The sequence below is a fragment of the Trachemys scripta genome, chromosome 14 (genome assembly GCF_013100865.1).
Source record: "Trachemys scripta elegans isolate TJP31775 chromosome 14, CAS_Tse_1.0, whole genome shotgun sequence".
NCBI classification, from domain to species: Eukaryota; Metazoa; Chordata; order Testudines; family Emydidae; genus Trachemys; species Trachemys scripta.
The window spans coordinates 33,163,947-33,186,587 of record NC_048311.1 but is presented as its reverse complement, the minus strand read 5'-3'; the positions used below and the strand labels follow the sequence as shown (position 1 = coordinate 33,186,587).

General features: G+C 42.5%; 1 protein-coding gene across 3 annotated transcripts in view; it reads left to right on the top strand.

The window, feature by feature from the left end:
• The first annotated feature begins 7,547 nt into the window (after positions 1 to 7,547).
• Positions 7,548 to 22,641, top strand: part of RPTOR (regulatory associated protein of MTOR complex 1) — a 289,467-nt gene continuing 274,373 nt past the window's right edge. For all 3 annotated transcript variants that reach the window (XM_034789588.1, XM_034789587.1, XM_034789589.1), the window contains exon 1: positions 7,548 to 8,237. In XM_034789588.1, coding sequence (XP_034645479.1) covers positions 8,076 to 8,237 — 162 coding nt within the window. In that variant the 5' untranslated portion in view covers positions 7,548 to 8,075. The remainder of the gene's footprint in view (positions 8,238 to 22,641) is intronic.

Genomic DNA, 22,641 nt, shown 5'->3' with positions numbered 1-22,641 from the left:
ATCTATATTTCCATTTCCATCTTTGCTGATCGCTGATCTTCTTCTCTTCTTGTCCTAAACTAATGTGTGTTGTTCCTCTGTACAGTTAGAGATGTCACATTCCACCCCAGAGATGGCTGCATTTCTTTGCTGAGAGAAATGGTTCCTTTATCTATATATTGGCTGTAGAGCATTTTAGGATCATTTTCATATAAAGATATTAATAGAAATATAAAATAAATATAAAATATTATCATTAGAGAATGAAAGATGAAGAAGGAAAGAGGTTAAGAGAGAAGTGGGGAAAAGAGAGAAAAAGAAGAACATTAACATGTGATAGTTCAAGGCAGGGTTTGGTTGAAGAAACACATGGAGAGTCTAAACTGTAATCTAGTGGCACTGGGCCAAGTTCTGTGGTCCATTGACATCAATGAGAGTTTTGCTCCAGTAAGAACTGCAGAATTTGTCCATTGTGAGAGAATCCTGGATCTGACCTTGGACTCTGGACTGCAACAATAGGAACCATGGGAAAGGAATAATTTTCAATAGCAAATTTTTATGGGGCTATAAATGGGGATTATTTATGGCTCCCTCTGCTCCTCACTCTATGGATATGAAATAAGATGACTAGCTCTGGGTAATGCATTCAGCTACTAACGTCAAGGAGAGGCCATGACCACTAGCCTGAAGATTTTCATTATCAGAGATTGGATGCCATCAGGGCCAAGTTCCTGGTGGTGCTATATTTGAATAAATCAGTTCATTTTGATCTTGATGAAAACTTGCAAAAATTAGGAATTCAAATAGAGACCGGGTCCCTGATGACCGGCAGTATCTGTCCTTTAGAAAGGGCAATCTGTGAGCCTCAGCAAAAGGACTGGTAATGTAAAGTTCTATTATTTTACCTTTGATATTTACTGGGTTTGGAGTTCAAGAATCCCCAGTCACAAATTTCCTAAAAGTAAATGCTATGCCCTTTTCATCATGCATAAAAAAAATGTGTGTATTCAAAACTGTGATTACATCATCCCGGTCAGGTCCCAGAAACCATCGTAACAATGGCAGCATCCCTGTTTCTCCATTCATTGGTGCTCTGAGGACTCCTGTGCTTGTACTAGTCACTGTGGCCTGAATTGCACTGGTGTAGAGACCAAATGGACATGTGATGTGTTTCCCCTATCCTGGGACTTCCCTAACTCACAACCCTACTGCAGTGACTGCTCTGGGCAATTGCAGGCTTGCTGAATAGCTGAGGCGTAGGTACACACCGAACTGTGCCCTCTCCTGCCCTCAGCCCACTCCTGACAGAGAGGCCACCTGTGTAGGGGATATTCCCTGGATGAGGAGCCCTATGGCTGCTTTATGGCCTTTAGAGCTGGCATAACAGCCTTAAAGGGTCTGTAGGGTATGTTGTGATAAGTGGGCCTACAAATTTACTCTAATTGTTGGACAGTGACTGGGTTGTGTAAACACCTTTGGTCCATATATTCCATCTAAAGTAACACAACAGGTTTGAATTCCCCGCTGCCGCGTAAGTCGATAGCGTTCAAGCTCTGCACCTTGTGTGATTCTGTTGCATTCCACTGGGAGCCCACAGACAAAGCCCAGCGAAAAGGAATTTAGACATTAACAATATGTAACGAGGGAGCTGGTGGGAATGGAATGGGAAGCAGGATCTGGGGTTCCCTCACACCAAAGCCATGTCCAGTGACACGGGTAAAAGGGGGGATGTAGCCGACATAACGTAACACTCTCCTCTTAAACAGGTTTGTAGCCATGTGGATCTGCAGCGCACATAAACCTGTTGGCAACACCTGTCTCCACAGTTAACTATGTGGTTTCTGCTGGTTTTCCCCCTGTAGGCTAGAAATCCAGATGGCCTAATTCTAGGGTGACCAGACAGCATGTGTGAAAAATCAGGACAGGGGGTGGGGGATAATAGGAGTCTATATAAGAAAAAGACCCACAAATCAGGACTGTACCTATAAAATCGGGACATCTGGTCACCCTACCTAATTCTCTGTTGCCCTGATCCTTGTGTAGCCGTTTACACCCGGAGCAAGTGAATATAAAATGTTGCCAAGTCAGAATGTGCCCCTCACTCACTCCAGCAGGCACGTACACGTCCAATGTGTTCTTGGTGCAGGTGTAAATGACTGCATGGGGGAGGGCTCCTCTATGAGCCTCTTATTCTAAAGCAAAGCGAGTTTTTAACGTTTCAGTTTAACACTTATTGTTTACCTCAGAACCTGGGGTCATAGGACTGGCGCAGCCAGAGAACTGAAGCAAGCTGACAGGGCTGTGTGCTGCCTTAGGCCTGGAATAACCGGCGAAGTGAGTGGTTCAGGCCAAGCTGTGTGGGCAACATGTGTCTGGGATGATAAAAGGTATTGCGGGTCAGGATTGAGATGCATTAGCAGAGCTGTGTGAAAGGAGTTTGCTGCCAGTCTGCCCTCACCGTGACTGGCTCTTAGCTGTGCAGTCAGGCCCTCCATTTGGCTGGATTTTGGGGTTGGTTGTCTTCAAAGCACTGCAATCTGGGATACGTATTGCCCTCCAGTACTTGTCAGTTCATTTGCCCTTGGCTTTCTTGTGATGCCTCGGATGGCTGATGGAACTACAGCCTGCACGCTTCGGGGGATAGAATGGGCATGTTTAGCTTTAGTTTTTACATATCTCACATATGTTCAGGTAATTACTCTTGACAATTTACTTTAAGTAGGATTTATGTTTCCACAGATGTGGGATATAAACAAGGGGACAGACATTAGGTTTGCAGGGGAAGAATGTAGCCAACACATGGTTGCACCATATGCTTAATGTGGATTTAAGAGACTGGAGTTTTATTAAAATGGGATATTTTAAAAATCTACTCTAACATTGTGGAGTGATGCTGACATGTAGCAGGCTGTGGTTATATTGCTGTCTCGTGCAGAGCCCAATTACATCGCAGAGTGAGGCTGGAGAAGAATTCCCTAGAGGGAACCTGGGACAAATTCAACAGGCAAAGACACTCATTGGATTATCAAGGACTGGCTTGAACTGATTTCTCCTGTTGTGCATTGAGAATAAGTGCAGGCTCAAGTGGTCTAAGCCCTCCTAAAAGCAAGATGGGAAAATCGGTCTGTGTACATGCATGTATGCTTGTGTACAGTATTATTGATCTATAGGCTTTTCTATTAGCATCATAAACCCAGGGTTGTGAGTTCGGTCCTTGAAGGGGCCACTGAGGGATCTGGGGCAAAATCAGTACTTGGTCCTGCTAGTGAAGGCAGGGGGCTGGACTCAATGACCTTTCAAGGTCCCTTCCAGTTCTAGGAGATGGATATCTCCATTATAAAATAAAATAAAATCACCATCATATGTGAATGTCTTACAAATATTAATAAATTTACCACCATAACATCCCAGTAAAGTGAGGAGATGTTACTGTCCCCCATTTTACAGAGGGAGAAATTGAGACACAGAAAATGCATGTGCACAGTGTCCGCATTGTAACCATTAAGATCCAGAAACAGAGGTCCATGAAGGAATGAAGCAGCAAAGGCAGAATGTTCCTGTCTTAACTCTGGAAAAAATGTATCACTTTGTTGCCTGACAATACCAAAATATTGTTTGAAAGTAAGTGATAGACAGGTTCCCAGAGGAATCCCTTTGAACTGTCCTTTATTGGGAGATCTTTAAAATCTACAGGCTGTCCCTGCAGTTTACATTCTCCATTGCAGGGGGCACCCAGAGGGAAGGTTGCTTTCGTGCTGTCATTAATGTGGGAGAAACACAACATGCAGTTAGAACATAAGTGCTAAACAGGTTCTAATTTCAACATCAGCAACGTGGTTAGCACTTGACAAATACTTGGCTGAGCTTGTAAGGCCCTACACTCAACCTGACCGTATGTCTCTGCTTGGACATTTGTCTGTCTGTCTGTCATGTGACAACTTTCAAATGCTGCATCTGATCAGTTCCAAAATGTCAGGATTATCCAAGGCATCAGTGGCAGAGTCCTACCGATTTTGGGGGAAAGTGAAGAACTGGAAGGAGAAAGAATAAGGGTGGGGAAGGGGCGAAGGGAGGCACACAGAGCCCCTGGCATGGGGGGAAGAAGGAGGGGTCCTGGCATGGAGGAACAGGGGAACACAGAGCCCCTGGCATGGAGGAAAGGAGGTATCCAGAGCCTCTGGCATGGGAAGGACAATGAAGGACCCTGGGAAAGGGAGAAGGGAGGAATGTGGCACAGAGTGCCTGGCATGAGGGAGGACGTTTGCAGCAAGTCCCTGAAACAGGGGGGCTTAGGAGGGTGGCAAACAGGGGAGCTTGGGGATTGGAGGTATGCAAAGAGCTCCCGGTGTGTGCAATGAGCTAGGCCTATAGAAGCAACAAAGTGTGCGACCCCCCCCCCCAATAAATAATTCTAATTTGAACAACCTTGCATGGCTGCAGTGCTAGACACGGGAGAAGCTGTCTCATTCTCTGTGCCCATCTGGCAGTTGTGTTGATCTGAAGCATTCTCGCTAGTAGTCCCTAGGTCTGAATGGTGGGGGTGGAGAATGGAGAGTTTTCCATGGAGAATCTTTGACTTTGGAATACACTCCCCCCAGTAGTCTGATAGAATCTCAAATTATCAACCTTCAGGGCATGGTGTAAAACCCATCTGTTCACTCCGACTTTTGCCTGAGGTGTATTAGTTTTCCTGGATGTTTTTGTTATTATGTATGAGGATGTTACCCTAGCATTTAGAATTTTATTATGACAGGTGGTAATTAATTTATTATATTATTTAAATGATAATAAATACCTATGTGCCCTAAAAATTAATTAGACTTACAATCACATAATTATGATAACCAATCAGCACTAAATAATCAGATACAAATAAATAAATTAGCTCACGCAGCCAATAAATCAAAGTCACAAAAAAGCCCCTTTAGCCGTCCCAGAAACTTTTCAGGGAATGTTCTTGTTCCAGCTATTTGTTGGGGCATATTGGTATATTTTAAAAAATGTATCTTATGAATAAAAATATAGCTAGAATCTTAGGCAAATGCAACATGGCTTTATTAATCTAATTATATGGAAAAGCATTTAAAATGTAAATATGGGTGCAGTTTGATTGGATTGCCATCAAAGGTAAACAGTCTCAAGAATGGGGCAGGAGAACCTCCATTTAAAGCAACATTTGTGTTTTGATCACTATTTGAGAATGAGGAGTAAGTAAATCCATTGAAGTCAATGAACCAGTTTCTCCATTTCTCTGCATTTTGCACAGTCCTTTGCATTCGTGCAAAGCAGATGCGAGTGGGTGTAAAACACTGTCACATCAGATTAATGACAATGTCCACTCACCTTGCAGTGGTACAGGGCAACAGAGAATGGGGCCCAACAGAGTTACACTGGTGTAAAATTAGTCAGGCCTCATGACTTAAAATCAAAGACAGATTTCATTTTACACTCTCCTTATGTGAAGATCATCAGGAACATAATTCGTACATTTCGGTGTAAGCTTGTCTGAAAAGCCTGCCTTGCGATCAGTTTTGTGGTGAGTCTTGAGTGATAGCAATATAAATTGTGTGGTTTTGTGTGTGTCTGATTTTAGGGCCCCAATGGTAATTGATGAGCTAGTCTGTTTTGTGTTCCGCGAAGCCATATCATTAGAGGAACACAGAGGGCATCATGTCAAACAGAGGCTCAAGCTGCAAATACAGTATGGTTAGACAATTACCAGGAGTGACTTAGAGGCCCTGGAAGATATATTGGTGGGTTTGTCAAAACATCTGTGCTTTCCCTTTCATTCCCTCACTTCCTCCCTGAGAAAAAAGGGGGACCACAAGGTCTTACTTGTTTCCCTTGGAGCAAAAGACATCATCATACATTTGCTTTCTTTTGAGGTTGTTTTTTGTCTCATTACATAATTTTCTGCACAATTTATTACAAAAGCCTGAAATATATAAACAAATCCCAGTCCCTTTGACAACTTCAGGCAGAAAACTAATGTCTGGAAAAGTTGTTACTTAAAAGTGCTGTGTATATAAAACCCATCTCACCTCCTGCCCAATGTCCTATCTGCATAAAATAGCACCCCCCCACACACACTTTGTGACTAACTTATTCCAAAATAATTATACACAAATTTCTGCTTTTCTAAAACTTCAGGGACACCTTTATTTTTAGACCCATTTCACCTCACCCCAGGCAACCACATGCCACAGTGAGTGTTCTTTATTGTCTTCAGTTATTGACATAAAAATGCTGACTTGCCTGAAATGCTGACCAAGACTCAGGGAAACTAAGGCCTGGTCTACAGCTAAACATTAGATTGACTTGGCTGTGAAAAATGTTATGCCCCGTGTGACTTGTTAGGTTGACCTAACCACCACTGTAGATGCAGCTAGATCGACAGGAGAATTCTTCCACTGCCTTTTGGAGAGGTGGATTACCTACATTGATGGAAAAGCCCCTTCTGTCCATGTAGGAAATGTTTACACTACAGGGGCACAATTGCAGTGTGTAGCTGTGCTGCTGTAGTGTAGACATACTCTAAGGTTATATAGAAAATGGAACAGCGACTCTTATGCGAAGCTCAGTACCTTCCTTCTCCTGCCCTTGGGTTAGATAGTGTGGTGCCCTTTTTGTTTAAATGGGCTTGCTTATGGGTGTGCTTCTGTCTCTTGTGAGGCTTTGCTGGGTGGGGATTTTGGAGGGTGATTTTTTTGGTGGGTGTTGAAGCAAGGTTTTGGAGGTTCTGGGGAAATTTGGGGGCATGTTAAGAGTTTTGGGGTGTTTGGAGGCTGTTTTGGGTGCTGTGGAAATGTTGTTGGGCAGTGTTTGGGGGCATTTAAGGGAGTTTAGAAGTCTGTTGTAGGGAGAGGGGCTATTGGAGCTGATGTAATGAGTTTTGAATGTTTTTTGGGGGAGAGCAGGGAGGAGTTTGGGATGTTTTGGGGGCTGCAATTAGGAGTTTGGAGCAATTTGGAGGGTGCTATGGGGAGTTTGGGGTATTTGGGGGAGTGTGATGGGAGTTTGGAGTGTTTTGGAGATGCTGAGGGGAGTTTGGGGACTTGGAGATTGCTTTTGGAATAGTAGGGTGTATTGTGTTTTGGAGTGCTGTGGGGTGTTTTGGGGGCTGTGGGGGTGTGTGGGGGCTCTGGAGAGTTTGGGGAGTATGGGGTCTTTGGGGGTGCTTTGGGGAGTTTGGGAGTGTTTCAGGGCTGCTGGAGGGTGTTTTGGGGGTTCTGTGGGGATTTGGGGGCGCGGTGTGGGATTTTGGGGAAATTGGGGGCTCTGGGGAGTTTTGCAGAAGGCTGGGGTATTTGGGGGTGCGGTGGGGAGTTTGTAGTGTTTTGGGGGTGGTGTTCCGGGGAATTTAGGGGTGCTGCGGGGTTTGGGGGGAGCTGAGAGGATGTTTTGGGGGAGTCTTGGGAGGGATCACCCGTGACACGCCCACACCAGGGATTGGGCAGCGCCAGCAGGCTGAGAGGATGCTCTGGTAACCCAGCCCCTGCCCCTCCTCTCCCTGTGGTTGCGGTCCCGAACGCGGCCGGCCTGGTTTGTCTCACGCGGCGGCCCGTCCCCGCGGTGCATTGTGGGCCGTAGCAATATGGCCGCCTCCTTGGTGTGGTGCTGAGGGGAGTTTAATTCTCCGGCGCTGCGGGACGGTTCCCCTCCCACGGGGGCCGAAGCCAGCCCAGCCGCCAGGGGCCGGTGTGTGTGAGGAGGAGCCGGGGGAGGGCACGATGGGCCGATCTCGGCGCCCGCCGCAGCAGCCGGGGAGCGTGCATTGCCCGCGGGGCTAGAGGCCCGGTCCCCCCGAGTGCTTCTAGCGACACCTCAGCCCGGCCGGGGCCGAGGAGAGCCCGGCCGGGGCTGCTGTCTGCGGGCGCCTCGAGCAGGAGACTCGCCGGCGCGGAGCCCCCCAGCAGACACCTGGGACGGGGCCCGCTGTTCCCCCCACCCCCTGCACCGGGGAAAGGGACACGCCCCTGAACAGAGCCCCTCTCAGAGCCCCTCCTGGGATCGGGACCCCACCGGCCCCTTCCTCTCCCGGTGTGTGCTGGGCTGGAGATTGCCGAGCACGTGCTGCCTGGCCCCCTTCTCCCCCGATGGAGTCTGAGCTGCTGCAGTCCCCTCTCCTGGGGCTCGGGGAGGAGGATGAGGCAGACCTGACAGACTGGAACTTGCCTCTGGCCTTCATGAAGAAGCGTCACTGTGAGAAGATCGAGGGCTCCAAGTCTCTGGCCCAGAGCTGGAGGATGAAGGACCGGGTAATGCTCTGGGGCGGAGGTTTCTGTGGGGGAGGAGGGGAAGGATAGGAGGAGGTTCTGGTGTAAGTCCAGGGTCTGCAGCACGCTTTGGGATAAATCACTGAGTTTATTTGTTCCCAGTAGTCAGGTTGGCTGTGGTCCCATGCACTTGTTGCATGACTACAGTGGAAGTGAACATATTCACAGATTATGAATGCTCGTTACAGTTCCTAATTATATGCATTTTAAATAGCCGCATTGAGTTTCTTTGAAACTGGTGCTCTCCTGACAAAGTAGTGGAATTAATGATGTCTTAAAATAGACTTCTCTGGATCAGGTTAATGGTAGGGGTGGCCAACCTGTGGGTCCAGAGCCACATGCAGCTCTTCAGAAGTTAATATGCGGCTCCTTGTATAAGCACCGTCTCCGGGGCTGGAGCTACAGGCGCCAACTTTCCAATGTGCCAGGGGGTGCTCACTGCTCAACCCCTGGCTCTGCCACAGGCCCTGCCCCCTCCCCTGAGCCTGCCTGCCCTCACTCCTCCTCCTCCCCTCCCAGAGCCTCCTGCGTGCCAGGGAACAGCTGATCGGGAGGTGAGGGGGAGGGCTGATCAGGTGAGCGGGAGGGGTTAGGGGTGGGGGAGCTGATGGGGGGCTGCTGATGTATTACTGTGGCTCTTTGGCAATGTACATTGGTAAATTCTGTCTCCTTCTTAGGCTCAGGTTGGCCACTCCTGGGTTAATGGTGTGGGCAGACAGTGCACTAAATGGAGACATTATATTCTGTGAAGTTGTCCTGTGGGGGGAGGGTTTAGTCCCTCTTTGGGATGTTGCATGGAATATATGAGTAATGCATTCTTACCAAAACAGTCTTAGGATCATAATATTTTTGAGATGGAAAATGCCTATTTGATCCTCAAACGTGTTTACCTGCCAAGCAGGATATTGTCCCCTGACCAAATATCTCTTGAACATTAAACTGATGCTGTACTAAGCTTTTTTACTAAAAGGCAAACCTTTCTGTCAAGCCCATGCAATCCTTTGTAGCTTGGTTGCTGCAGCTAAACTTTTCTGGTTAAATATAAATCTCTAAATGTGGGAAGGAAAAGGGTATGTACTTGATCTACTCTCAGAAGCGGCTATGAGCTATAGAATTTCTGAGATCTTGGGCATATACTGCCCTTGTGTGTGTGTCTGTGTATGGACACCTGTTGTGTCCCAAATCCACAGCTACCTGACAAATTAAAAAACTAACATTCTCAATTAATTATTATTGTAAACTTGAAAATTGTATTGCAGGAAGCAATTCTGCATTGGGTCTATAGAGATGGACTAGATGGGACCTAATAGGTCTTTTTATTTTTGGTTTTCTTGATACTATGATAATACAATTGTGACGTCAGAATGTTCCATAATTGTCATGTCATTCTTATTTAATAATCACCCCTTCAAACAACCTCTCCAAATTTCCACTGACACTTCAAATCTGTGGGAATACTGAGACAATTTATTAAACATGTGCATTACAGTAGTGCCTAGGGACGAACCAAGAGTGGGGCCCCAACTGTACCAATCCCTGCCCTGAATAATTTAGTCTAAATAGACAAGATAGACAAAGGGTAGTGGAAAGGGATATAATCTAATGTTCAAGTAGAATGATCAAAATGATGGCAGCAGTCATGTTAGTTCCACAGTGTTTTTGGAGGGGGAAGGGGTGTTAGGGTATTGGCTAAACAAGGAGGGTGCATGGGACAAGAAGGCAAGGAAGCGGGTTAAGGTTTTGTGAAGCTGAGGTAAAGAGACTAGGCAGGAGGAGGTTGGCGCAAACATCCAACCAGCACAGGTAAGACCAAGTCCAGTCAGAACTGTCGAAAATATCCTCTGTTCCTGCTTAAACTGTTTCTGTATCTGCTTTGTCTACTTTAGTTTCTGGCTGGCTCCTCCCTGCAGTTTTTCCCCAAAGGCCAGTTGGCTGGTGAGAAGGGAGGCACTGCATGGTTCCTATTGTCCATACGCAGTTCTGGGTCCAGGGGATGTTGTGGGCACGGATGTAGCCCCATTTTATCCCCTGGACCTGGTGCAACTTCAGCTGGATCTGAGATACTGGAGGTTCCAGTTTATGTAAGAGACTTCTCTGTGCTTATTAACGACTCCATTGCACATTTTTTTTTTCGTACGGCTTGGGTACTTAGCAATGACTACACATTTATATCTAGGTTTGATAGCCATCAGCACACTGCTGCAGCAATGTGCTGAAGTCCTTCAGGCCCTTGGCGAAAGAATGAAGGGAACTCTCAGATGTGATGTGCTCCATCGTTTGTGCCTGGTGACCAAAGTCGCATACAGCTGTTGGCCTCATTTTCCATTTAAAGAGGGTTTGTCCACGTCTCCCATGAGATGTCCTGATGCGAGTCAATCTGCACCAGTCTTTCTGACATAAATCAAAACCTAGCGGTTCCTTGGCAGGGTCAATGAGAAGCTGTTTGTTTTGAGTGGGCAAAAAGCTCCATGTGACTCTCCATTGAGCCTCAGCGTCGAAGTTTGGTGTAAGGGTCTCGATGTGGTTCCATAGAGGGTTGTGGGATTTTAATCTTGTCTTTGGCAGATTCTGTAGGTCATGGTGCAGTGGGATCTTCGTGTTTGCATTGACATGGTCATTTCACACTAAGAATCAGAATGTTAACTCATATGTCCTGTCCAAACTCTGTTTTTCATGCACAAAAAATTAACTGTAGTTTCAGTTGGATACATGTTCTTTATTTCCTGCCCTAAACTGTTGTGTGGTGTTGTGAACTATATAACTTGCACAGTTAGTAAAATGCATGAAGTGCTTTGGGGGATGGAAGATGCTATAAGAAGAATACAGGCTCATATGCTTGTCATTCAGCAGTGCTTATATGCTTCTGTTTAACTTTCACTTTTATATGAAAAGTCTAATTGGGAAGTTAAATGTCCCAGTGAAGCTATCCAAATAAAAAAAACATTAAAAACCGTAATAGCCACGTGTTGGTGCTACTGAAATCCTCCGCCCTATGAACCAGAGAGAGAATGAGAGAGTTGTCTTTGAAAACAAATACAAACTCAATGCCTGCTCAATTTGGGCATTGTGGTGGAGTGCTGAGTAACTTCTCATTTTTTGAATCCCTTTTCCTTTCTGATCTTTGGCATAAAGAACTCACAGATAAGGTGGGGATAAGAAAGAAGATTTTTAGATAAACGGAATTATACTTCTCTCATTTTCCAACTCAAATGTTCCAGAAGTCACTTAAAAAAAAAAATTACAGTATCAAAGTGAGACTTGTTTCATTATAGGGATGTGATGATTGTTTCTGGCCCAAATCTTAACCTACTGTAAAAATGCTACTTAAAAATAAACAAAACAAAATACACATCTACTATTCTCCTGATCCTGAAAAATCTTATCAGCTCTTCTAAAGAAGGCTGCATCTTAGACAAACTTGATCTGTCTCTGCTGTGCAACTGGGTTATCATTAATGACAAACAGGTGGTGATGAATTCATGATAATGCAGGTTGCTCTTGGTAATTTGCTGCTTGTGCCTCAGTTCTTATGAGCAGGCAAGGTATGAAAAATACAAGAATCTTGTCTTCCTGCAGGCAACATATTTGTAAGTTTCCTACCTAGTTTTCTCACAAGTTGGCGCAGCTGGGCAGCATGACTTGCATATTTCTGTAAACCAAAACACAGCTGGTAGGTTTTTCTGTGCCTATCTGCCTTGACATTCTCTCTTTAATAAAACATTTTGTGCAACTTCTAACACTAGAAATATAGTGCGACAGCACCAAGTTATTGTGGGATGAAAGTATCTGTTAGTCTAGAATGAGTAGGCAGATTAAAGGTATTCTATACATAGTATACTTCTAATTTTGTGACATTTTATATTTGAACAAGCAGAATGTAATATAAAAGGAGGACTGTACTTGTAGTCTAAGCTTTTGTTTTTTTTTAATATATACTTAAGTTTCACTACACCCACGTGTGGGTAGGTTCAGCAGAGAAGCAAAGGACTACATGGCCTGTGGAACCTGAACTGTTTTGCACTAGAGGATCTTTCCAAGTCAGAGTTACTGTGTATTAACAGAGCAGTATGTGAAAAGCTTGCATTACTACTGCCCGTGCTATGCCAGGTCTGTGTTTGAATTAGAAGACTTTGATTTCTAGTATTGTCAATTGGGCACTTTCCATGAGCACTAAATTTAATACTTTTTTTTTTTTTTAAAGATTTTTTAAATAAATGCATATGAATGTCCTTGTGGAAAATAGTTTTTAGCCTTCATAATGAAGGCAGAAGTTAGTAGTTCAGCATGTATGATTAAAGATGAAGAGTCCATCAAAATATAAGCGATTACAAAGAGTGGTGATTCCCCAAAGAGTGTCTGAAAGGGCAAGTCCATTTTTAATGTTTAACGCTAACCTTCAAAAAGTTTGAAAATATTTTTAGTTTGCCTTTTTTTCTTGTCAACTCTGGCTTTTCCCTTGCTCGTATTTTTAAACAAAGCTGGAATTAAGCATATTGCTGCCACTAAATAAAAAAACAAGTTATGTAAGCATCTTTAAAGCCCTGCGAATATATGGATATCCGCATCTGGACCATGTTTGCAGAACTCGGATCGGATGTGGATACAAATTTTATATATGTGCAGGGCTCTAAGCAACTTGTCATACCAAAACGTTTGTACCCCAGCATCCTCTCTTTTGAGAACACAGTACTGGGAACCGAGTATGTCAGTTAATTGCTACAGAGCTGGTAGAGGGAATACACACACCTTTTGATTTTCAGATTGAAGAATAGCAGGTAGCATTCTTGAAGCTATCAAAGTCATCTGCTGAAATCTTGGTTTGGCAAAGCAATAATGGGACTAACGTTCAGACTCTAAGATTAGAACCCAAACTAAATCTGGCACAGAATGTAAAGCCCTGCTTGACCCAGCTGAAATCCCACTGTGCATCTTAAATGAGAGAGTAGACAGTTCCATATGTGTTTTATTTTTGAACTGAGGTGTATGATGACTGTATCACTCTACTTGGATTCTCATTGACTACTGTTCTTTTATGAAACTTCTATTTTATCTTCCTCCCCTGCCTGAAAAGTTCTCTTGTCAGGGTTCAGGAATGAGACTGACCTGATCAAGGCTCCTGAAATCCATTCTCATTGATTTATAGCAGGGGTCGGCAACGTTTGGCACGCGGCTCGCCAGGGTAAGCACCCTGACGGGCCGGGCCAGTTTATTTACCTGCTGACACGGCAGGTTTGGCTGATCATGGCCCCCACTCGCCGCGGTTCGCCGTCCCGGGCCAATGGGGGCGGCGAGAAGCGGTGCGGGCGAGGGATGTGCTGGCCGCGGCTTCCCGCCACCCCCATTGGCCCAGGACAGCGAACCGCGGCCAGTGGGGGCCACGATCGGCCGAACCTGCCATATCAGCAGGTAAATAAACTGGCCCGGCCCGCCAGGGTGCTTACCCTGGCGATCCGCGTGCCAAACGTTGCCGACCCCTGATTTATAGTATATGCTCAAATAAGAGTGGCTCCAAATCCAACTCTGTTTCATCATGTAATGATGTATACTATAGTCACAGTGAATGTCTAATTTAAGTGGGCTGTAGTCCACGAAAGCTTATGCTCTAATAAATTTGTTAGTCTCTAAGGTGCCACAAGTACTCCTGTTCTTTTTGCGGATACAGACTAACACGGCTGCTACTCTGATACCTGTTTCAAAATGGTTACACTAATCATTGTGGGCCAGATTTGAAATTTTTATTAAGATGATGTTAAAAAAAACATAGTGAAAAGAGTTTGAGCATAGAAGTTTCTGGTTATCAGGGAATAACATACAGATTATCGAGGGTGCAAATCTACTATCCTTCCTTATGCCAAGTGGCATCTTCCTCCTCCCTGAGAGGCCCCATTATTTTCAGTGGAGCTTTTCATGGAGTACGGTGCTACTCAGTCTGAGCACGGCTGGCCCTGTGTGAACGTAACTGCAGAATTATTGTTGAGCTTATGTACTATTTCTGTAACTGAAGAAGACAGGAGCAAATCTTGAACCATCAACTTGGGCAGTAAAGTTTTCTGAACCATAAATATCCATAGATTCCGAGGCCCGAAGGGACCATTGGGATAGTCTGACCTCCTGTATAGCGCAGGCCGCAAGACTTTTAGTGTTGGTGCTTCTACATTGAACTTTGTCACTTGTGTCAAGTGAGCTTTTCTTTGTCTTGGGATCCAGTGGTGTTTTGTGTTGTAGCATATAGATGGGTGTCACTGTGAATCTGACTAACTTTGTCAGGTGTTCTTTGTACACATCTGCCATTCATATGTGTCTAGCCGCTTTTCCTACTGGAGTATAGGGATATACTGTGAACAATTAAAATACTGGATAATTTAATTTAGAAACTATTTTATTTGTTGTCTTCTCTATTTTCTTTATCTCCCGTTGTTACCCCAAATCCTAGTAACTATTTTTGGTATGTTTTTATTAGATGTCTTCTGCTTCTATTGCTTTTTTCCTACCTGTGGTATTTGTTTCCCCAGCAACCAGCTGTGATCTCACAGATGCTTACTATGATTTCATGTAGTGAATAAACACCAGGAATGGATCTTAAAATCTAGCAGGTGCTTCATTAAAGAAATTGACATTTATTAAACATTCAGTCATCCCCTACCATACAGCTAACTGAAGTCAGCTCCACCCTGGTATTCTGCACATAGATTAAAACAAAGAAGAAACAATTGTAGGTGAATAGAGGGTAAAAAATACTGAACCAGTTCTCAGTACCAGTAACTCTCACAGCCCATCAAAAATGATCGTTTATCCAGAAAAGCAAGTAACTTTCTTTAAATAGAGACCAGACAGGTATTGTATAGAACACCTTTTCTGTGTGGAGCATTGTGAGACAGTGGTATGGTTAATGTACAGGGAGATATAGCAACTGCTACAAACTTAGTAATAGCTCATGAGTTGTTGGACTTAAGAACCTGCTTTAATGAGAGAGAGAGAGAGAGAGAGAGAGAATGATGGCTGGAAGGCTGTGGTTATCCCTTTTCTTTTCAAGAGGCACCAAGGAATTTTAGATTTCAACGTTACAGAAGGGATCTTATTTTTAATGTGTTAGAGCAATGTGTATGAGCGCATATGCAGGGCAGTTCTCAATTTAGACGGGTTTAAGTGATGCATACTGAAGTATCTAACTTTTTTTTTTTTTTTAAGGCACAATTTTGTTTGGGAAAAAAAATCTAAAGTAGAATTTTCAAAAATGCTTAAGTCCCTTAGAAAGCCAAATCCCACTGACTTTCAATGGAGTTTATGCTTTTAAATCACTTGTTGGAAGATCATATGAAATTCCGACCCAAAGTCTTTGCTTAATTTTTTGAAGGCCCAACCTGTGCTAATAACAACATAAATATAGCATATAGGACACGCATATGTGTCTGCCCCCATGACAGGTCCCAATATGCTAATCTGATAGTTCTCTAAGTTATATGTTTCCTTGAGAGCCACATAATGTTTGCATCTTTCACTTACTTGAAACTGTTTGGATCCATGTAAAAAACAGCAATGAGGGAAATAGTATACATACTGATCAGTTGCTGCTTTTTTTCTTAAAAGCAGATTCATTTCAAACAGCAGAGCAAAGTGCACTTGTTATATTTCTGTATCCATTAAGTAGATCATGAAAATGGAGACCTATTCCAGGAGTAGTATATTAGTATCTGAACTAGTGGAGGTAATACCTGTGAGGAGGTGGGGTATCCAGAATAACCAGATTATTATGGCATGGGGATTGTAGGTAGAATCTGAGAAATTACAGCTAATCAAAGGGAAACTACCTTTCCAGTGATGTAAGGCACAACTTTCATCTAGTCTCTGAGAGTTCATTTCTGATTATTATAAGTTTAAAATAATTAAGGTAATAGGGCTTCCCCTACTTCCCTTGGGAGGCAATTTGACTGTCTAGTAGATTTCCCTATTAAGAAGTGTTCCCTGATATTCATCCTATTTCTTAATTTCATTCCATTATTCTGTTATGCCTCACGTACTACCCTAAATAATGTCTTCCCATCCTTTTGTGTCCTTCAGTGATTCCTGAAAATCCATTTTTTTGTTGTTGTTGTTGCTTGCTGTCGCATATCCTCCCCCATTCTCTCAATTTCATGTTGCAGCCACATTCATTTCAGCCATGGCTCAGTCTCTTTGGTACCTATTGTGGTGTTTGTTAATCAGCTGAGGGGGCTGGTAGGCAGTCCTTTTCCCTAATCTCTCCTCAATCAGACTGCCAACTTGTTCTCTCCTTTTCACTACAGCTTCCTTTTCTGGTCTGTTTCTGCCTTTTGATGGATTGGAAACCAATGTTTGTCTGCTGGCATCATCTTGTGAAGCCTTGTCCAAGGGTAGATAAAGATTGATGATTTTAAAAATTTGAATTAAATATAGGTTGATTTTTTTTTAAATAACCCTATTTAAAATTAAATTTGAAACTGACAACTTTATATTAAGGCCTAACTTTATTATAATCTATTAAAATAATTTAAATTAAATACAGAAAAACAGTATTAAGCAATATAAGTTTGCTGCTGAAGTTATTATGAAATCAGCCTGCTGAACTGGAGGGAATCACTGGCTAATCACCTGGAACCAGACGTTGTTGAAGTGCTAAATGAGCTTTTGATAGCAGTAGCAGGTGCAGAGAGAACATTTTGTATCAGTTTGTTCAACTTGTTCAGTTCAATGACTAGTTCATTCACAGCTGAGAAATAGATTGGGAGTTGAAAAAGCAAGAAAGTTTATGTTCCTCATCCAATCCATACATAAAAGCTAGGTGTGAGTTCTAAAACTTGTGTTTCTGGTCACCGGGTACATTATCATTTCAGTTCACTAGCTAAGGGTAATACTTCCTCTCTTTAACAAATCAGTTAGTTTTAAATGCAGAACATGTGAAGCTTTTTTTCCAGCACACTTAAATGTAGTTTTATTAAGCTAATAAAATAAGACTCCATTCGGTTTTTGTGCATTTTAATTGAATTCTAGTTTCCTTCCAAATAAAGCTTGACACAAATAACAAATAAAAATAATCTAGTAAATATAGTATGAAACATCCACCATTTTAAGATAAAAAGCAAAAAAATTAAGAATTTTAATATATGTAAAGCTATATAATAATTTAAATAAATGTGTATAGATATAGTGTATCATCCTGGTTAGCAAAAAGAAACATCAGTTTAGGGTAAAGCCTATATTTAGTTGGAAATCAATATGTTTTAATGATTACCAACCAAAGAAGATCAGCCTGCCTTCAGGAAAATAACTAAAAAATACAAATACAAAACAAGATTAAAATTGATGATTTTAAATTAAAGTTTCCTGCTTGGTGATTTAAATCATGATTCAAATTGGTGATTTAAATGGCTTTGATTTAAATCAATCTGCCCTGCTTATCTGTCCTTCTAAGCAGCCTTATCTGTCCCTATGTATACTGGTCAGGGTTCACAATTCACCTTTTGGTGGTGACAATGGTAGGCAAGAAGTGGCTGAAGTTCTGCAGGAATGTCTAGGAGAAAGTAATAAAATGTAGTGCATTATCTAATAGCTTTTGAGACTAGGTTACCTGAAATACTTTTTCCTCATGTTGTACTGCTGCAGTTGAGGCCAGTGGAGACACTAAAGCTGGAGCTCCCTTGTAAATGGGAGAAGTTTGTTTTCTCTCAGGAGTCTCACGTTTGGAATTGGCTCCTATCCCTGGTCCTTCAGAGGCCAACCCCTTTTTCCCAAGCAATTGGAAAAGGGAGGATTGAGAGTTGGAGAGGTCTTATTTGTGTTTATCTCCTGGTTTGTGTTTTACACTGCAGGGAGCAGTCTATGAAGAGCTTGAGACAGAAAGCTTGTCTTCTGTAAATAACCAGAATGTACATTAGTTACGGATGTAGCCAACAGCTATATGAGATTGTGTCTAATTTATCAGATTTTCATGGGTAAACAGAAAGCACTTCTAGACCACACTTAAAAGGGGTGCTTGTGGATTCTTTCCCATGCCCCAAATACACATACACAGAGGCTATTAACCATCATAGTGAATATGGAAGTTGTCTCCTGCAGTCCCAAATCCAGGTCTCTTCATAGCACCATTTGGCCAGCTAGTGATCTTAAGTTTATTATGAGCTACAGAAAACTATCCCATGAGGGTTTGGGAGTAAGATGGCATTCTTTTTCTTGCTGTGTAAGGCTTGATCTCATGGAGGCCTGAAAGGGAAATTCTTTGGAAGAAAGGAATTGGGTAAGAAGGGGAAAGCCTCTACCTCCCAATTTTAAGAGTGATCATTGGTAAATGTAATTAAAATGACTGAACGTTGTCATGTTACCCCTTTCATCAAGAAGGCCTGTTTTTGCACAGGTTTTATTCTTCCTGCTCTGGTTCTATGGAATATGTGTGCCAGCAGAGTGACACTGCTTTCATCTATTATTTATTTAAATAATTGTTTTATCAGAAGGAGTTGGGAGTATGCTTTGAATGTTGAATTAAATCACATAGCTTTGGTAGCAAGTGAGTCATGAAACTTTATTAAAATAAAAGGATCTCAAATATGTTGGATTTTTACTGACAAGATGCTACTAAATTCAGAACGTTTAAATTGAGCCACATTTTACTTATATTGATTTCTAAAATACATAGAGAGCAAAAGAGATAGTTATAGTGGTTTTATTTTAACAACTTTTTTTTTGCTGCTTTATAACCTGCACAGTGAGAATTAAATCCCGCTTTTAGGAAAACAGGCATAGGCAGACAATTGGTTTTCTACAGAAATGTAGATTAACAACAGTACTGCATAAGAATGCTCTTAATTCAAATAAATTTGTAGAGCTTAACTGCTTGGTTGCTAAACATTCCATGTTTCACAGGAATATTAATGGAACATGGCAGCATAATAAGTGTAGTGGAGGGTTAGCATTGAAATTACACTTTGACTCATGTTTTATGTATATTCTTATTTAAATAATCTAATAGACGATGGTGACCATTACTCCAGCTTGAAATAATCATTGCAAGTCTCCTTACACTAGGTCACATTTGTAATCAAACTGTGCAGGGTTTGCTCTCTGTGATTACTGATTGCACAGGTGATCATGGAGTGCCAATTGTATGCAGATTTTAATAGACCCTATGCTAGTCAATTAGACTGGGATCTAAATCCAAATGACTCAAATGTCTCCGTTAAATGAAGACAAACTCTGGATATTAGGAAGAAAACACACCAGAGTACTGGATGGCTCTGAGGACTGCTAATGATGTGAATTCTTTCACCTCCAGGCTAATGGTTGAAATACATTTTAGATCAATTATGGCCAAAAGTAGTTATGGCTCTTCAGTGACATTTGTAAAATGATGTGGTGGGTGAGTCTGGCTGCTAGTGAACAAACATCCATATCACAAAAGATCACCCCCAAAACTGGCATTAATGGGGAGCCTTGTTGGCAGTCTCATTATTGAAGCTATAGATTGAATCTCCTCTTCTCCATAGACATGATCACTCCAAGTTAAGGCTGCTGTTGTGCACTGATGGAGTAGAGCTGGGAAGTTTGCAGTTTTTGCTTATGTCTACACACATTTTGTGCCTAAAGGGAGAGAGGACTTCACTCTTCAATCAGAGTAGTTAATTCACACATTTTAGAAGAAAAGGGTCTAATCTTGATATGGTAGTAGCAATACAAACTGGATAATCTCTGTCACCACCTCTAGAATTTTCCCAGTTCAATTGGAAGTTTGTGGACATACAAGTTTGAAAATTACTAAGTCTATAATCCATAGTTCTCTCATGCATTTTGTTTAACATTTCCCAAAGACCCCATCCCGTTGTTTGCAATATAACCAAAAATCCCCTAGAGCTAGGCTAATGGAAGAGGTTTTTTTGGTACTGCAATAAACCAATGCAGCAGTTTTTGTTTTCTGTCCGAGGCTTAATTGTCTGCTTCAGCTGGGAAGTCATGATAACTCCTGCTTTAACCCATATTGATTTCTCATGTATAGGGCCCTACCAAATTCATGGTCCACTTTGGTCAATTTCATGGTCATAGGATTTTAAAAATAGTAAATTTCATGATTTCAGGTATTTAAATCTAAAACTTCACAGCGTTGTAATTGTAGGGGTCCTAACCCAAAAGAGGGGTTGTGGGGGGGTCGCAAGGTTATTGTAGGGGGGGTTGCAGTGCCACCCTTACTGCTGGCGGTGGTGTTGCCTTCAGAGTTGGGCCATCGGAGAGTGGTGGCTGCTGGCCAGGAGCCCACCTCTGAAGGCAGTGCCACCGCCAGCAGTGAGGCAGAAATAAGGATGGCATAGTATAGTATTGACACCCTTACTTCTGTGCTGCTGCCTTCAGAGCTGGGCTGTTGGCCAGTAGCTGTCACTCTCCAGCCACCCAGCTCCAAAAGCAGCAGTGCGGAAGTAAGGATGGCATGATATGGTATTGCCACCCTTAGTTCTGTGCTGCTGTTGGCGGGGCGCTGCCTTCAGAACCTGGCCAGCAGCCGCTGCTCTCCGGCCACCCAGCTCTGAAGGCAGTGCAGAAGTAAGGGAGACAATAACCTGTACAATAACCTTGTGACCCCCCCCCCCCCACGCAGCCCTCTTTTGGTCGAGACCCCCAGATTGAGAAACGCTGGTCTCCCCCGTGAAATCTGTATAGTAAAGGGTAAAAGTACACAAAAGACCAGATTTTACGCTCTGTGACGCATTTTTCATGGCCGTGAATTTGGTAGGGCCCTACTCATATAGGAAACATAAGGGAATTAATTTTCAAGATATGTATGCACAATTGTAAGTGGAAACTGTGTAATGGTATGCTTAATTTGTTTGTAGTTACACTGATTGTATGCACAATTATGTATTGAGTATACAAGTTAAGCGTGTAATTGTGCATGCCTTTTTCTGCATGTTGTCTAAGATAAATCCTACTTGAAATCAGCGTTTGAACTCCATAATAGAAGTTCAGAGTACACTAGTAGAGGGTCCTTCATGTGTTTGGTATAATCAATTATTCATGTCAGTAATGGTGATGTAATGCAACACAATTTTACATTGAAATGTTTGAAGAAAATATGCTGCTGCTTTCAAACTTCACACCACAAATGATGTCCCCTTAATTTTGAAGATATTAAGGTTGTCCCATCTAGCCCTGTTCAACAGCACTCCTTCTTCCCCCATAACCTTCTCTCTGTGGCTGTATCTCTGTGTTTCTTTGTTTTTTTAATTTATGGCATGTTGATAATTGCCGAATAAAAGTGCACACAATGGTACAGTTATTCAGTCCCCTTGCTCTGATCACCCTTGTTCTCTAGTGTCTTACATGATCAGCAAACTTTACGGTGAGTTTCTTCTTCTACACTAGCAATTTGGAGACAGATCAGACCTTTGGCTGTGCATTGACTTAGGTCAGTCTCTCAGTGTAAGGAGTGACAAAATCAGTGACCAGCTCTTTGGAGCTGAAATACTGAAATCAACCAATGTGGAAGGGATAAACATGTAACTTTAAATTCACCAAAATCACTTGTTTATTGAACAGAAATGGCCAAGAGACTTGTTCATTTAAACAGCTCCATGAGGGTACTTGGTTCTAATTATACTTGCACCAAGAGTAATAAATTGCAGAAATACAGTATTAATATGATGAAAATGAAATCGACATTAATTTGACAAGGGGCAGTTTTGAAAAGTGGAGAGATTTTAGTATTAGTGAATGTCATGACAGCAAATTGTTACTGTTTCGTTTTTTCATTCAAAACAGTATCCCTTTCTATTGTTATGAGCTTTGTGAAACCTTGTTATGGGTTGAGTTAAAATCTTGTTGATAGGAACAGAGACTGAGGCAGGAAGAAGGCCACGCAATAGCTTGTAAGTGCAGCGTGACCATGGAAAAAGCTAGAGAGAGAGCTTTTGGGTCTGCTGTTGGCTAAAGAGGCTTGGGGCTATAAGTGATGAAACTGCTCTTTTTGTTCTTGGTTCCTCCTGTACTTGGAGAAGCAGGACTCTTTACATTCATTACATGCATTTCTCTGATGCAAGAAGATTGCAACAGAGAAAATATCACACTCCATACATTTCTACTTCCACCTCGAACATCTTCAGGGCACTGAAATTTGACTAGCAGCTAAGTTTGAAAAAGGGAAACAGTATGTTAAGATTTTGAGAGGAGGGGAGCATGTATTGTGTGTGCAGAATGTTTAATGTTTTCTTTTGGAGAAAGATTAGCATAGCTGATAAAACCAACATTCCAGCACTGAAAGTAAATGAACATATGGTAGAGCGCAGTGGAGTTGTGCAGTGTTATTGCTGTTTAAAATCATTGATGTCTGTTTTGGAGTAGGTTGCTAATGCCCCCATCACGTGTCTCTGCAGAAATCTAAAATCAGTATAGAAGT